The sequence below is a fragment of the Hyperoodon ampullatus genome, assembly GCF_949752795.1.
Source record: "Hyperoodon ampullatus genome assembly, chromosome: 11".
NCBI classification, from domain to species: Eukaryota; Metazoa; Chordata; class Mammalia; order Artiodactyla; family Ziphiidae; genus Hyperoodon; species Hyperoodon ampullatus.
The window spans coordinates 42,377,441-42,394,635 of NC_136924.1; the positions used below are offsets into that span (position 1 = coordinate 42,377,441).

Below are 17,195 nucleotides of genomic sequence, written 5' to 3' on the forward strand. Positions count from 1 at the left end.
ACGGCAGGTGGACCTCGGGACTCGCGGTGCAGTGGCCCCCAAGGCCCTTCGCAGTTTGATCCCGCACCCCTTCATCCTCCAGCCAGCTCTAGGCCGTGCTGAAGCCTGGGGCTGTTTATTTTTCCTTAAGCACGACATGTGCCCTCAGCCGTGCCGGGATCTCTGTTCCTGTTGTTTCCTTTGCCTGGAACGCTGCCGCCTCGGCCACCCCCGCAGGCAGTTAGACCCTTTCTCATTTGCTGTGCGTGGCAGAGCAGGGCAGCGCCCCAGGCTGGGGCGGGGTTTGACGGGTGGAGGGAGGGGAGGCAGGCGGGGTAAGTGACAGATGCGACTTTGGCCTTCAGGGAGCCCACAGCGGAGGAGGAGACAGGCCACAGGAGCAGGACATGCTGACGCAGCCTGGGGACGCTCAGTGGCCCCGGGCTCGCCCACCTGGTGGGCCTGCTGCCGTGGAGGGTCTACGGGACACCCTTCTTTAGGCCGTAGCCCGGGAAGTGCCGTTGACAGTCCCAGGAAGATGTCACTGTCACCCTGACCTAGAGTGACACCAAGCCCCTGGGGCCCTGTAGTTTTCCTCTGTGATGTCCTTCATGGTTTTGGGCTACCCCCAAATTCTCCACGGCCAGTCCGCTGTGACAGGGCTGCTGGGGGCCCGGAGCATGTGTCCATCGCTCCACAGGGTGTCTGTGGTGCACTGGGTGGGGTGGGGGCAGGTGTGTGGTCTGCGGGCCTGTTTGTAGACGGCAGCCTGCCCGCCCCCTGGCCCCGTGCTCCTGTGTTTCCCGTCCTTCCTGTGAGGCCATGGAAACCCTTCCTTTGGCGGGGGGGTCATCCTGGCTGCTAAAGAGCAGTGACAAGCTGGGGGCATGTAAGTCGGTGGGAACTTGAGGGACAGGTTGACCTCCCATTAGGGGGTTAGAAGGAAATTAGATGCCAGAGTTCCGGTCCCCTGGTGACAGGGGCTGCTGATGCATGAGCAGACACGAGAGGCTGGTTAAGAAGCCGAGGAAAGAAGGTGGGCCCTGCTTTGGGCTCCTTGGAAACCGTACTTGAACGTTTCTGGCTTGTCCTGAACCACCACTCAGCACAGGGCAAGACTCCGGAGGCCGGCGTGCATTCAGATTCTGGTTCTGTCGCCCCAGCGGTGGGTGTGAGTGGCGAGTGATGGCCCTGTGGTGGCCATGGTTTTCCCGGGAGTGTGAGAGTCAGCACAGGGAAGATGCTTAGGACGGTGCGAGCCCAGCCAACTTTGTACCTGTGTTATCTCACCATTATTTTTATCAACTGAGTAGCAGGCGGGTAGCGGTGGGTGGGTTAGCACTCCTTTGGTGGGGTTAGTCCGCGGCCTCTGCACCCTGGGCGGGCGCCTCTGTCCACCCCCGGATGCCCGTTAGCGTGGCCGATACTGACCCAACCCAGGGGGGCCAGGGGGAGTGCCGGCTGTCGTTATTATTAAAATTTACACTCTCACCCTTTGGGAAAAAAATGCCCGAATGCACTCCTGGAAAGTAGTTTCATCTCGGTGTGTTAAAGGCTTAATCTGCATATACATTTTCCCTTCCCTGTGTTTTTAAATTTAGGTTAAATGCGATTTTAATGAAATTTCTCTGAAAGCTGTCTCGACTACACTGTAAGGTTAAAATTGTCTTATTCTTTCAAGATAGAATTCAGTTACAGCTAGTAAACTAGATTCAGCTTTATTACCATCCAAGTGAAAATATTTTTATTACCGCTACAGTGTAAGCCGTGGGCGAGCAGAGGATAAATCAGCGGAGCGGCCCTGGCCCGTGGAATAGTCAGCGCGTGACAGTGAGAAATAACAAGCTCCCCTCCCCCGCTTGCGTCTTCATTAGGCCCCGGAGTGACTGATGGGAGCCGGGAAGGATGGCGATGTTTCCTTTGAGGCGCGGGGCCCTGGTGACAGGCAGAGCACACGCGTGACGGCAGTGCTGTCAGGCACGGGAAGTCACGTGGGCACGGCGACTCCTCTGTGTGTCCCTCACCAGCCCGTCTCCCTGTCTCGGGCCAGGGCTTTCCCCCCACGGCCAGCATCCTTATTCCGGTGGCTCCGTGCTGTGCCTGCCTGAGACCTTTGGACAGCAGGTGGCCCATGGGTTCTCACTCTCCCAGGGCGTGTCTGGTTGATTTAATGTGCCTTCAGCTGAAAACCCACATGGCTGTTTGGTTGCGTTTTGGGGAAGAGGGATCTATTACTCAGGCCAAAAAAATCAACGAAGGAGAGGAAGTTTCCTGTAATCTAAAAAATAACGTATTATGAATAAACCCCTGGGTTCTAGTTCAGCCTCCATCACCGACTCTGAACTTGGCTGCTGCTGCTGCTGATAATAATAACGGCAGCTGGCATCCATTAGGTGCCTACAGCGTACAAGGCACTGTTCTCAGCTCTCTCTCTGCATCGCTGTGCTGGTGTTCGCAGTGCCCCTTTGCGTCCCCATTTTGAGAGCCCTGCCCCTTCTCTGGCCTCAGTTTCCCCTCAGGCCGGATGATCTCCATGCGGCCTCCAGCTCTGCCCATCCTGCCTTGGTACTGAACATGGGAGAACCCACTGAGCAGTCTCCCAACCGTGCGAGGGACCCGGTGGTATCCTCGGGCTCTGAGTCATGCTCATCCCCGCCTGCGCCCCAGATTTCCTTGGGGGGCAGCAGCCTGTGGCAGCACCGTGGCGGTGCCTACCACCAGACCCCCCCACGCTCCGCCCCTCTGGGGACTCCTGGCGGTATCTCACGCCTTCTGCTGCCCCATCCGCTGTGCTGCCCTGTGAGGAGGGAGGAGGCCAGAAAATCGAAGTTGTCTTCTTTGAATAAAGAGCGGCGGTCCCTTCCCCTTGGCTTTGAGCGGGTGCCCACATCTCCGTCCCCCACGTCCCGGCACCCAGCACGGCGCCCCGTGTGTGCAGGGTGTGCTCCGTGCCTGTTGGTGGGTTAACAGTCAGGTGTTTGCTGTGCTTCCTGCACAAGGGGGCGCCCTCAGCGTCCGTGGCTTCGAGTTGCTTCCGTAGAGTTTGAAGATGAAGCTCCCTGTGTACAAAGTGCAGGTTTGGGTGGGTGTTAAAGCGGTTTCCCTGTTGGTTATTCTAGTCTCTAGATGTTTGTTGCACCACATGGGTTTCCTTGAGGCTTTTGTTTTGCCCGAGACTCTCAGGTCCCCCTCCTCCTGCCCTTCAGTCCATAGGATGGGCGGTCGGATACCTGGGAAAGCTCGTAATACGTGCCAGTGTAGCCCCGGCTGCGGCTACATCATTTGTAAAAGGGACAGAAAATGCTGCATATGCAGGACAGACGAGCAATTCCTGGCTGAGTCGCTGAGAGCCGACCCTCTCGTGGCTGCCTGAGACTGTCCGGCCTCAAAGGGAGTCCCCACTCCCACCCTCCCCCGCCAACCCCACCGCTGGCCGAGCTGGGCCTTCCTCACTGGGACCCGAGGGCCTCTCGGACTTGCTGGCTTCTCCCGCTAACTGACCTCTGTGCTGCTGTAGAGACAGTGCTTTCTCTGTGCAAGAGCCTTGATCCCAAGTGACCATCTTCACAGACATTTCCCACCCCCCCCCCAGGGGTGTCACGTCATCGGGGGAAGGGACGATGCCTGCCAGAGAGCTTGGAAGGACTCGGCTCCACTGTGCGGGAGGGGCTGTACCGGCCCGACGTGAAGGGCCAGTGGCTCAGGGGTCCCAGGGCTCAGCACCCCTGTAGCCATGCTGGACGGCCCCACCCTCCGCCCTCCGTCCCTGCCCCTGCCAGCCTTTGCTGCAGGAACCCAGTCCCAGGGGCCTCCCCACCGTCATCCTAGGACCTGGGGTCAGGCCTGTAGCCGCCTCCAGAGCCTGAGTGGTGTGTGGGGAGAGGTGGGCTGGGCCCTGTCACCTGGGACCCTGCTTGACCCTCTCTGGCTCCCTACTCCATCCTTTCTAGGCCTCCCTGTCTCCCAGCCCTTTGTGTTTTCCTCCCAGCTTAAGCTTGTTTTCAGGTGCTCCCCCCGAGCAGGTGGAGAGGGATCTATTTTCTTAAGATCAAGGGACAACTCTCCTCCCATGTCTGGGCTGGCAGGGTCCCGGGAGAGTCTTGGGGCTGGCGGCCGGAAGGTGGGACTGCACTGAGATGCCCCCCAGGACAGAGCAGGGTTTTTAAGACCTGGAGCTGAGGTGTCGTTGGCTTTGACCGTTGAGGATGTTCTGTCCTGTACGAGCAGACAGAAGGTTAACAGTTGCTCTGGGAGTTCTTCCTTCCAGGCCCACACTTAGCACCGGATCGTAAAAGACTCCCCGTTCACAGGCGGGGCCCTCGAGATGGCTGGGCCGCCACCACCCAGCCCACTTTACGGCCCCAGGAAGCGGGTGAAGGTGGGCTGGGGCGGGGCCGGCCCCTCGCGGGACGAGGAGGCGGCTTGGTGCTTGTGTGAGAGATGCTGCACCTGTGACTTGGCCGGCCCTTCTTCCCGGAAGCACCCGGAGGTGCCGGCGCGGAAGGCCACGTGGGGATTACTGGTTCACCCTCGGCTGCTCGAGTGGGGGCCTTTTTACTTGGGAAGCGGTGATGACCACGCAGTGGTTAAGGAAAGGCCGGCCCGCGAGGCCTCCCGAGCAGTGAATTAGCGGCTTTTCTCCTTAATGATCATATCTTTGTGACCCTCCACCCGAGATTGATGTTCGAGGTTTATTGCCAAACCGAGACGAGTTAATTAAATCGTAAGTAGAGACGTCCAAATAAAGCGATTCTCCTTGACCTTAAGAAGAAAAAGTTGTCTTGGTTTTGAATGTAGGCCATCAAGTCTGGTTTTGAAATGATTCCCCGAAGCCATTTTTGTTCATGGTTACAAGTTGCTAGAGAGAGTGTGGGTGGCTTTATCTCCCTTACTGTAAAGAACCAGCGTCCCTCTGAAATCAGGACGGGAGGCCGCCCCGGCAGCAGGGCTTTTCCACGCGGGGCTTGGTGGAAGGAGGACAGTTTATTGCACGGGGGTCAGACTCCTTTCCACAGTAATAAGCCCTTTCAAGAAGGCAGAGGAGGCACGTGCTGTTTCTGTGAAGGGGGACCTGAGATGGGCCCTCTGGGCCCCCCGTGCCTCAGGCTGTGGTCCCTGGCGGGCCCACCCTCAGGGTGCTTTCCCTGGCCCGTCCGAGCACCCAGCTCCGCCCTGCAGTCACGCCCCCATCACCGCGCAGGGGACAGTGCAGTCCTCCGTGCTCTGCCGGGCCTGGGTCCCCCTGCACAGAGACCCCTGGTGTCACGTTTGTGGTGGTAGCCCTCCTGTGTCCTGGGCAGTGGGCAGGATGGGGAGGGCCGGGGTGCGGGCACAGGCTGTCCAGCTGCTTCTCGAAGCCCCCCGCTCTGTCCCAGCACACCCCTCCCCGCCTCTCTCCAGGGCCCGGGGCTGTGGGCTCCCCTCTTGGCTCCGCGCAGGAGCCAAGCTTCAGCGCGGGCTGAAGCTGGCCAGGCCATCGGGGGAGCCCACTTGTCCGTGTGTCTCTGTTTCTCACGCCTACCTCTCTGCCTTTCTCTGGCCCTCGAGTGTTTGCCCCCTCCTGTTGCTGTGCGGGGTGCCGGGAAGGAGGAGAGGTGCGCACAGGTGTCAGATGCCCCTCTAACGGCCTCTTAAGCTGCCCTGGTCCAGGCTGGGGTCCCGGACAAGGGGCGCCAGTGGTCTCCGCCGGGCGTTGCCTGGGAACAGCCCCGCACCCAGCAGCGGTGGGAGTGCTGGGGTGCTGGGCACTCAGCCCGTGATGCTCTGCCCGCAGCAGGCACTCGGTACGTCACCTGTCCCCCCGGCTGGTGAGGTCGGGGCTGACGGGACCTGACCTGACACACGGGGACTGAGGCCGCCAGGAGCATTCTGCTCAGGTCACACAGATGCAGTGTCCCTCCGTCCACTCTGATGAAGTGTCTGTTGACTCCGGAGCCCATGCTTGTCACCCCTCAGCCTGGGCTCCTGAGGGCCCCGAGTATGCCCCTGCGTGTGCAAGCGTGTGTCCACGTGTGCATGTGACCGCTCCAGTTTCTGGTTGGCGCCCTGCTGAGGGGTCTCTTAGCACCTCTCCTTGGAACCCGTGAGAGTGACGAGGAGACCCGCTCCCCCCGTCTTCCCCAGTGCGTGGCAGCCAAGGTCCCTGAGCTGGACACTCATGCAGCCGGCTCTCTGGCACGTGGGGACATGCTGGCGCCAGGCGGTGAGAACGCGGACCCGCGGCTGTCCTCTGCAGCTGGCACCTGGGGGGCACCGGAGACCAGCAGGCGGTTAAGGGCTGGGGCGAGACGGGCACAGAGAGCCGTTGTCACAGAGCTGCCTGTTGTGTGTACCTGGGAAATGACACAGTGCAACGGGACGCAGGGCTGAGGGGTGCGGGTCCCCACGTGGCACCTGGGGAGCCTGGAGGGGGTTGCTTTGGGTATTCTCACATTGTCAGCTGCGTGGGGAAGGTGTGTCTTCATTTGATCTGCGCCAAGCAGCCTGAGGACAACGCATGCTCTTAGCTCCATGTTAAATGGGTGCCTTACAGGGGTGTGTGGACCCCGTGGCCCACCTCCTTCTTACAATTGGATGCCTCCCTCCTGATTGCAAGGAGACCTGCAGCTCCCTCTTGGCGCCCTTATTCTCGCTGTGTTTACACCGTCCCCGGGTGTGGAAAGCGCTCCAGCGGGAACGGCCTCCTGGCCTGCGACCACACGTGTGCAGGCGCTCTGGGTGAGCGCGGTTTCCCGCGGCATCACCCGTGTGGGCTGTTCTGCGTCGTTTGCTTGCTGACAGCAGCAGTGGGAGAGCCAGGGCTGGGAAGAGTGGCTGGGACGGGAAATCCAGCCGTGCTGGGGGGTCTCAGCAGGTAGGATGGGGACGGGGAGGGCTGGCTCCTTCCCAGGAGCAGCCCGGCCCCTGGAACGTGCTGCGGGTCTCGGCTGTAGGCGAGCAGGGTCAGCCGCAGGCCGTTGTCTTCCTCCTGCTTGTGTCCTGGTTGAGAGCAGCCTCTGCTTATCTGCCCCTCAGGCCCCTGCAAGGCCCCGCCTAGCCTCCGGGGCCTCCGCTGAGCCCTCCTCACTTCAGATGCCCCCGGGCTGGCCGAGCAGCTGAGGGTTGAATTAGGGCTGCCAGGAGAGTGTCAAACACCCGTGTCCCTGGTTCGGTCCTTCCCTGCTTCACAAGAGCCCAGCCCTTCCCGGTAGCACGGGGCTTTGCGGGCTCGTTAAGTCTGTGTGCACGTGCGTGCTGGCGACCCGAGACCCTGGTGCACCCCCTCTGTCTTAGCACTGGGAGCCCTGGGGGGGCCTTCGGAGAGGCCCCCTGAGCACTTGCTGGCCTGTCAGCCAGCCTGGTCAGGGCAGCCCAGACTCTGGTGTGGGTGCTGGCCTCCTGGCCGGCAGATGCCTGGTGTTCATGCCCCAGGTCCCCCGCTCCACACCATGGTCACCTGGCTGGCCAGCTCACGCCTGAGGAGCCCCAGGTGGATGTTTGGGGAAGCTGCCTTCATGGCACCCACTGTTGAGTCTTTAGTTTAAACAGGAGCCCCACCATTCACTCATCCCAAGGGCCAGGCCAGGAGCGGCTGCGTGTGTGCAGAGAGCACCCAGCCATGCAAACCTCAAGGCCACCAAAGTATCACAGGCACTCTGTAGAAGTCGAGGTAGGGGCACTGAGGAAGGGGGTCAGCTCCAGGATGGAGAGAGGTCAGAAAAGGCTTCAAAAGGACAGTGATGCTTGAGCTGAGTCTTGAATGGGGGGAGGCATGGACCCAGCCAGTACCAGGCATGGGGAGTCTCAAATCCAGGTCAGACTCAGACACATATTTTTTGTGGCATATTCTCAGTCTTGAAGTGCACCGGGAGAGAGGGAAGACCTCTGGGAAAGCTGTACGTTTTCGATTGCATTGCAGACTTGGGTGGTGTCAGGGCTGGCCTCCTGCCCTCGGCGAGCTGAGATCTGTCCACAGTGCAGCTCGTTGAGATCTGCACGCCTCACCAGCCCCGCCCTGTGTCCCCTCTAGAACCGTGCATGGGTGTGGGGGGATGGAGCTGAGATCCATCCACCGGATCTGGTGTCGCACCCACTTCCTCTCTCCTCTGGGCGTGGCCAGGGCTAGGGGCAGGGAGCCCTCAGGTGGCTTGCGGAGCAGTCGGTGCCCTGCAATGTGGGTTCCATCTCCCGCACTCTGTGGAAACAGCCCCAGTTTGGGGTGTTCGTTGAGATGCCCGTGAACACATCTGTGAAGGGAGCATGATTTCATACCTTGTCGCTGAAGTTCTGTGTAGCTCCAGAAGAACTCATATTTTGGACAATGTTACTGTCGAAAAAATAGACCTTAATGCCTCTCTAGGGATGGAAAGATGGTGTGTGTGGTGTCAGATAAACGCTATTTCTTTACAACCTGCTGGGAGGCTTCATTCCATCCCACTCTCATGTTTATGCTGGGGTCCTGAGAGTGTGGTGGTGTCCCTGTCCCCAAGGCCAGGTGTGCCTGGTGTGACCTCCTCCCGGGGGTGTACTGCCCACTTTACAAACGGGTAGCAGCCTGTAGGGTCCGACCCACCATCACCGCCACCCGTCTTCTTTCTATATAACAAGCTAGCGACCCCGTGGCCTGGCCTGGGTGTTGAGCTAGCCTTGGAGGAGTGATCTGGGGAGAATGTATCTGCAGTTTGGCCCCTGCCCTGATGTCTCTCTGGATCTCAACCCTCAGGGTCGTTTAATGCTGGAGGAAGTCCTCTGTTTGTACACCAAGTGCCAAGTGGGTGCCCCGCAGCACAGTGCTGCTACTACCTGCCAGGGTGAGTGTCAGACCCCCGTGAAGGGCTCAGTTCTCCGGGAAGCACCAGCCGCACGCCCGTGGTCCCCAGGCCACCCGCACTTGTGACCCATCAGTGATAAAGGCAGCGGTTCCTGGGGCCCCAAGGCCTGATTGCTCGCTGGAGCAGCTCACAGAGCTCAGGAGAGCCAGCCAGGGAAGAGAGGTGCAGGGGTGAGGTCGGGAGGGGCCCGGGGACTCGGCGCTTCCTCTCGGCCCTGGAGTCAGGGCCTGTCACCCTCCACGGTTCACGTGTTCACCCACTGAGCCCGCGCGTCCAGAGTTTTTACTGGGGCTTCCTCACGTGGGCATGATGGACCAAGTCACGGGCCCCCCTGATGGAGCTCAGTGCCCAGCTCCTGTCGTGTCCTGAGGTCCGGCCTCTGCGAGCCCCGATCCTGAGACCCTGGGACCAGGGGCTGTCACCTGTGGCCCCATCAGAACACGCGTGTCCCCCTGTGGCTAGAGGGGCAATGCATCTGCTGGTCTCAGGTCCTGACAGAGCCCCTGCCCAGAGCGTGGCTGCCTTCCCACTGTTTGTCTAGGTCCCCATGTCCTGAGTCCTCTCCCTTTGCCCCTTTGCTCACTGTGCTGTGATGGCTGAGAAAGGTCTGTGTGGAGCCTGACGTGGGCCTGTGGCCCAAGGCCTTGGGAGCCGCGTCTGCTCTCAGCTGCTGAGAGCAGGCTCCCTGTTCAGCGGAGGCCTTGTTCGCCTGCTCAGAGCTTCCCTGGTGGATTTACTTCTGGAAAGAGACTTAGCTGCCCTCCCTCCCTCCTCTTGGCCTGGCACCTGTGTCACATGCCCACCGTATGGCAGCCACTACCCCGGGACTTTCCCGAGAGTGTGCTGTGAGGGAGCTGGGGCTCTCCCCGTTCCAGGGAGGGCCTGGAGGCGCTGAGAGCCTGGACAACCTTCTGGAAGCTGACCTGGGATCTGAGCCCAGCTCTTCTGACGCTGTAACCCGAGGCCTCTCTACTGTTCTCCAGTCTGACCCGGGCTCTGCTCTGCCTCAGGAAGAAGACAGGCCCGCTCACTGCGTGAGCGTGTTGTGTGCTTGGGGAGTGGAGTCAGGTGTCCTGGGTCCTGCGCTGCTTCCTTCACTCCCCCCGTCTGCCTGCCCGGGCCCCTCCCAGCTTGGGTCCTCTGTCCTCCTGGTGGCCTCTGGGGGCGGCCACGGCAGATCTGTCTGCAGCGGGGAGCCCTGGACGCTTCTACCCCGGGAGCTGCTGGGCCGGGCGTCCTGGGTGTCGTCTTCCGTCCCGCTCCTTCCTCCTGCCCCTTGGCACAGCCCTGCGCCCTGGGTCCTCAGCTGGGGGTCCTGGGCGTGCGGCTCGGCCCTGCCCCTGTTTGGGGCCGATGCTTTTTTCTAGCTGTTTGTTCTTACCGTCCATCAGACCTGGCAAACGAGGAAGGTGGGTGAGCCCAGAACAAGGCCTCCTTGGCTGCAGAGAGGCCGACATTCACTGTCACTGGCTCTCGTTTTTGTTCTTCTTTATCTTTTTACCTGATTAGAATATTGAAATCTCCACCCCCCCACCCCAAACCAAAGCCTTTTTGGGCCTCGCCCAGCAGAAGTGGGTTGGGGGTGGCTTGGGGCGGTTTTCCTTGTCAGGTATCTACGTGTGAGCAGTTAGGTTCACTCTTGGGGCAAATAAATCTAAGCAGTGCCTGGCCCTGCGTAAACAGTGCCTATTCTTCGTGCCAAGTCAACGGGATGCATGTTTTTTTTTTTCCTTTTTAGCATAAATCTTGGGACACAATCTTTTGTGTAATTTATTCTTGTTTTTAATGAAGAAGACAAGGTGTTTCAGCAGTTTCCAGCCTGCAGACGCGCTGTTTCAGATGCGGGGAGAAGCGTCCGGCACGTGCTGGGCGATGGCACTTGCTGTGCCTTTGTGGCCGTCTCTGCCTCCGAAGAGGCCGTGATGGAAGAACGTCTCCTCAGCCTGAAAGATGATAATAATTACGTCTGCCTGCTCACTCGTTCCATGTCCCCTCTACTTTCCAGTGAAATGGAAAATTCAAATCCAAAGTCACTGCTCACCGAGTTAACTTTATCAGTGACAGAGCGTCTGCTCACACTTGCTTATAAGAATCTTTCCAGCACATACATTTGCGCTCCGATGTATATAAATGGAAAGTAATGGCTGGAGTTTAGGCGTCCATTTTTCAACACGTTCAGAGCAGGAGGCGGCCTCTCCAGAAGCTCACTGTGTGTTAGGAGGTGGGTCGGGGCAGTGGCCACATCACTCTTCATTGTGGCTTCCGGAGAAGCCAGGCCATCAGTGAGAAACGGCCACCTCCACGTGACCAAGGAGTGCCTCCCGCCGTCCTGGGACGGCTGCTCCTGTTGGCTGGGGTGGCCCGGTCGTGGGTCGGAGCCTGGCGGCCAAGGCTCGCATCCCCACCAGGTGGGCCCAGGGCTGCCTGCTTCGCTGCTGTCGGGAGCTCGGGCCTGCGTCGGGCAGAAGAGAAGCCCAGGCCCTCAGGACACTCAGAGTTGGTAACTCTGGTGAAATAGACACCTCGGAGGCTCTAAGTGGCATTTTCTTTCTGTCTCTCCTGCACGTTGCTGAGCTCATGGAGGGCAGGACGCCGGCCATGTCTCCTCTGTAGCTTCACTGTCACAGGCGGTGGGAGATGCCCGAGACCTTCCCAGAAAGAGCTGATGAATGAGCAGCCTCTGCCCGTGTCCTCGTGGGGTTGATGCTGTGGCCATTGCTCTGCAGAGGCCCCGGCTGTGCCCAGGGTGCTGGTACCCGGTGCTGGGCCCATCTAGCATCGTGGGGTCATTTCAGGACATGGAGAGGGACAGTCCTGAGTCTGCTGCTGCCGCGTGCACCCCCGGATGGGCCACCTCGCCTGCTTCTCGTGTGGGCACAGGTCCCGTGGGCGGGAGCTGGCCAGTGGGCTGTTGGTCCTTGCGCTCCGGCTGGGATGGGCTCCTCTGGCCGAGCCTGAGACGGGGTGGCGTCTGCCAAAGCCTCGTGGGGCGGGCCTCAGGTGGGACTGCCGGAGGAGAGAAGGGGTTTATTTTTACTTGTTTGGTTAGGTTCCTTCAGTGACAGATGTTCCGGAAATATGTGTTTAATTTTGCAAATCAGTTTGCTCACCAGTTCACGTTAGAAAGGTGTCACGTGCCTCCCCGGCACTTATTAGAGTTGCTTGTTTTCCCCGCTTGTAAACAGTGACCTTCTGTGTCAGCCGAGGAGGCCAGTGGCACTGCAGGCGCAGGGACGTGGCTGGGGGGCTGCGGGCAGCTCATTCCATGCCACTGCCCTGCCCCCACCTCCGAGTGCGTCCGGCCCCGGCCATCACTCCACTCGACCCGCGAATGTGCCAGGCACATGCCACACGCCGGGCCTGGCTCTGTGCCAATCCCTGGGTCCAAACAAGGTCCCGCTCCACGGGCACCGCGGTCCAGGGACACCCAGGGCTCCACAACCCATGAAAAGTCACCTGAATCCATGAGGGTGAACTCGGAGTCGCCCCGCCTCCCCGATTATCAACACCCGGCGAGCGCCTGGTGTGGGGTGGCGTCGGCGCCCCGCGTGGGCCTGGGCAGGAGGCGCCTGGCACAGCCAGCCTGCCGCCCGCTGCTCTCTGTCCTCGGCCCATGTGTCCCGTAGAGTTTCAGTGGCTAGTGAGTGGCGGGTCCTGGAGCCCCTGATCGTCCAGGTCTGTCCTGGGAGCAGCCCCTGCCGGGTCCCCCTCCTTCGGGCGCTCTGTATTCAGGAGGCGGTTTTCTCTTCGGAGCTGTCACCGTCCTTCCGCCCGCTCTGCCCCCGCTGCCGACTGCACTCATGGAAGCTCACTCCCCTGTTTCTGTGTAAAAGATCCTTGTTCAGTAAATTGATTCATTTTCTGAACTGCCGGTTTTCAGGTGTTGATGATATTTGCGTCTCCTGTTGGCCAGCATGCTCGCATCGGTGCCCCGGCTTCGGCAGGGGCTGCCATCCTTGGGGAATGGGCACAGGGGGCCACTCAGGGCCCCACGGAACTTTCCAGCTTTGTAGCTGCTGCTGTTTTCAGCTTAGAAATAAATCTTAATTCTTTAAAAAGAACAGGACCTCCCATCGCATTGCTGGAAAGCTCCGCAGTATCTCGTCGTGGAGAAATAGGAGGAGGGGGATGACTGAGAAATGGGCGGTTTATTCACATGTTCAGTTACCCATTTTCTAACTTCATTCATTCCCTAATTCCCTCGTTCATTCATTCATTCACCCGTCGTCTGGCTCACGCTTACTGGGCACCTAGTGTGTCCCAGGGCTGCAGGTGCGGAGGGGTCTCAGGCACCACACCTGCTGTGGAGCAGCTCACGTCCTGGGGCGGGCACGGCTCTAAGCAGCGAAGCCCGGGCAGTGTGACACGGGGTCCAGGGGGGAGGCTGTGGAACCAGGAGGAAGGAGGCTGGCGCTGGGGGAGGGACCGGGGTGGTGCCCGGGTGGGGCCTCACCGGGCACACAGTGTCACCTGAGCGGGCGCAGTGCTGGGGGGCCGAGGGCCAAGCAGGGCGGTTCTGGCCCAGCTGGTCCTTCTTTGTCTGTCAGCTGGTGTCTCTCAAACTGTGGGCCATGTACGGGGCTCTCATGACGTTTTGAGAGGAACCCCCTCATGGTATTAGGTGGCCCCCGAGCTTACAAACTGGGGACACGGGGAGGACACTTCCCCTGGCAGACCCCAGGGCTCTCCTCGGTGACAAGCCATGTGGCTCGTTTCTGCCGGGGCTGCCGCCCTGGAGGCTCTGCTGTGACTCTGCTCCCACTTCATCCTCCGCTGGAGCAGCAGGGGACCGTTTTGGGTCGTGACGTGAAGTTAACAAGTAAGTGTATTTAACACAACATAAGCTGATTAGAAGCTGTAGAGCGGACCACAGAGCCAGCCCTGCCCTGCGTGGGGAGCTCCTCCTGGGACGCGGACCCTACGTCAGACGCTGGAGCCCTGTCTTCCTCTGTCTCTGGGGGCCCGGGTGCCGAGTCCTTGTGTACTTGTCCCTGAGAGGGCTCCCAGCACAGGTGTGTGGCTGACGTAAGAATCTTCTGGAGACACAGAAACTCAGATCCCGCCAGGGAGATTCTGATCCAGAAAGTCGAGATGCACCCGAGAAGCTGTGTTCTAACAGCCGCCGAGATGAGGATGACGTCTGGGAACCCCTGAGGTCACTGTTGGCCCACACTGCAGCCCTCTGAGCTGGCCTCACGCTTCCCTGATCCCCTGGCTGTCGCTTGTTTGTTTGCCGCTTCTAGAACTTTCGTCGGGAGAACTGAAGGAGCGGTACACTCTTTTCAAGGTTGCCTCCCAGGGCAGGCGGGGAGCAGGGGGTAAGACCACAGGAGGAGCCAGTGACTCCGGGCATGTGCAGACACGGGGCTGTGGTCCACACTCGTGGGTCCTGGTGGACAGAAGTCAGGGTGGGCACGTCCCAGTCCCCAGTCTGGATAATTAGGCCATACTTGCCTGTTTTATAAGGCAGCACCCGTCCTCCCCTGGCCCTTCGAGTGGCTCTTCCCAGGGCAGAATGTTGGGAAAATGGGGCACAGTCACCATGACCCCCAGAGTCTCTGCTTCCTTGGAGGGGCACTTCCAGGGTCCCAGGACCTCGGAGCTCCAGTGAGCTCTGAAGCCTTTCCCGCAGGTTGTTGAGAGCCCAGCAGAGAGGCCTGGGCAGGGAACGCTGGGGGCTCGAGCCGTGGAGCGCCGTGACGGGGAGAGACTGTGGCTGGTGGGAGGTGGCGCTTCGGGCCTGGTTCTCCCCAGGGGCCCTGCTGTCCTCACAGAAGCCCCAAACCTGGGATCCAGGGATGGGCCCGCCTGCCCCCTCACAGGCCGGGCCCGGGAGCCCGTGGGACCCGGGCCGGCACGAGGTCGAAGCCATCCCCTCTCTCAGGACTGCAGCCCGTATCTGGTGGACCTGCCTGTGGGCCAGACGGGTGAAGGTCAGCTGAGCCCCGCCACGTGCCCCCGAGCGTCCGCCGGCCTCTCGGACCAGTGCCGCCATCTGTAGGTCAGGACTGGGCCTGCCCGTGTTCCTGGGGTGGGGCTCGGGACGTCCCAGACGGGGCGCACACTCTGCCCGCAGGAGCTGTCGTGGTCCTAGTTACCGTTACGGCCGTCACCACCCGTGTTCCTTGAGGAAGAGAGTCTGAGGTCTTGGAGTGGAAGTTCCTTTTCCGTCCGTGCTCCTTGGGGGCGGTGCCTCGGCTGGTTGGAGGGCTTCCGAGGTGGGCCCGGGGCCTCAGGGAAGGGGCAGACCTCCGGGGGCTCTCCTGACAGCCGCGGGGCCTGTGTTTGTCCCTGCAGGGCAAGTCCACCGGCACCTGGACCAGCACGAGGTGAGGTACCTGCAGTTCGCCTTCCGCTGGATGAACAACCTGCTGATGCGCGAGGTGCCCCTGCGCTGCACCATCCGCCTGTGGGACACCTACCAGGTGAGCGCCCCTTGCGCCCCTCCCTCCTGCCGGGTGCCCGCGGCCGGAGCCGGGCCAGGTCCTACCCCCACGAGGGGCCTGGCCATGTCCTCGGCACCTCACCTCCTGCCACCTTCTGCTCTGGGTCCGTTTGCTGTGCTCGATTTTGCCTTCGAAGCATCCTCTCCACTGAAATGCGGTCTTCTTAAAGTCCACTTCTGGCGTTCTTGTCATTTGACTAGACGTAAGACAGGGAAAAGAACTTTCTGTAGTTTTACCTGTAGCTGGATTTCATTCCGCTGTGCAGTTTGCACTTTGGCTGGGGCCCCGGGGCAGGTGTAACTCCAGCGAGACTCTGAGCTGCATCTACCGGACACACTCATGCTCAGGACTCACACCTTGTCTGTGTTTTGAGTCACTCATGATAAAGATTTTAAAAAGTCCCCGACAGATTCAGTGCGCTCTGAAGTTTCCTCCTCTCCACAGCGTTTTCTGGAACAAACCACCTTTGTTCCGTTGAGCGTTGCGTTGCTTATTCTAACGCCTCTCCGGTTTCTTGGAGATGTTTGCTGAGGCTGAGGCCATGCCGGGGGTTCCACACTGGCCTTTTCTCATCCCTCGCGGCGAGCAGGCACCTCGTGTGGACTTGGAGTGGCGTCCCCTCGGAGGCTGGCTTTCATTCTTAACTCCGGGAGGCAGAGTTTTCCTGCACTGGGCGCCAGCCCTTTGTGGGCCTTGGATGGGGTAGCTGCCTTTGGAGGCCGGGAGAGGGAGCCCCAGGCCACGGGCTTCTTCGTGGGGCAGCAGGATCCCCAGGCGCAGGGCTGGGCTCCCGTGCATGGACGTCCACGAAGACGGCGGTGGGGTCCCGAGGCCCCGAGCGGGCTGGAAGGGCCTCGCCCCCTGGCCTCCTCATCAAAGGAGCCCTTGCTCTAGATGGCACGATCGTCCCGTGGGATGGGGACCTCGAGCTGCTGCCCTGCTGGCCCCCATGCCTGCCACCCTTAAGTTCTGAGCACATTTCTCCCAGGTCATCGAGAACGGTAGCCCAGAGCTTTGTTCCTCACACTGGCCCATGTGCCCGTTTGCCTGTGTGCCCATGTGTCCGGCGCGGGGTCTGTGGCTGTTTTTGTGGCTCTGAAGCCCTGTGTTGTGACTTTGCTTTTCCTTTTTGCAGCTGTATGTTGTAATGGTGTTGGCTACAGAAATTATGACTGGTCAGTAGCCGCATCCAAATCCCCCACTTTGGTTTTGCTTTCGTAGGTACTTGACAGCTACAGAATTTCTAGCCACTCACATTTCCAGGGATGTAAAGCCGTTTTTGGGGGGCTGTTTGGTTAAAGTGGCCATTGGCCTGGTGCTACCGATCAGGTCTCAGTTACGTCGCAGGAAACAAAACTTCGTATCGTGTCAATTTTGAACGCTCTCCACTGGTGACGGGTTACACTGAGGTCCTGACCCCCCTCATTAAACCCAGAGTCCCCTGTAATGCGGTCCCCATGATGAATAAATTAGGTATTAAGTCAGTCGCATTTTGAGGAGCAGAAAAGGGACCTGCACGTCTGTGGTCCTGCACCACTTCACTAAAACTCCTAATAGATATGAAAACTTTAAGCACAATTGTGGCATCTTTATTGAGTTAATTCCCTTGAAATTAAATTTTGTTATGAATTGACTCATTTGTACCATGGACTGATCGTTGAACTGACAGTACCCTCGTCATAAACCTTTTCATATCTTAAAAATTGGGGGTATTTCTATTTTACAGGCCCAGGTAACCATGAAATTGCATTGCATCTTTTGGCAATGAAAATACATAGTAATCGTAGGATGGCAATTGGGTGGTTACTCTCCCTTAAACTAGGGTGTTTATTAGCTGGGCCGTTACAGGTTTCAGTAACTCTTTAACCCCTTACGAGGTAGCTTAAAATCCTCTTGGGACATGTGTCAACAAAAGGCTATCCATAATCTGTCCCAGGCCGTGGACTACATGATGGCACAA

At 59.6% G+C, this 17,195-nt stretch overlaps 1 protein-coding gene across 6 annotated transcripts in view; it reads left to right on the top strand.

Annotated features, from left to right (window-relative positions):
- The window catches only part of TBC1D22A (TBC1 domain family member 22A), a gene marked incomplete at its 5' end in the record, with an annotated part of 316,544 nt that overhangs the window by 218,151 nt on the left and 81,198 nt on the right, over nt 1-17,195 (top strand). For all 6 annotated transcript variants that reach the window (XM_079715580.1, XM_079715576.1, XM_079715578.1 and 3 more), the window contains one exon: nt 15,087-15,214. In XM_079715580.1, coding sequence (XP_079571706.1) covers nt 15,087-15,214 — 128 coding nt within the window. The remainder of the gene's footprint in view (nt 1-15,086; nt 15,215-17,195) is intronic.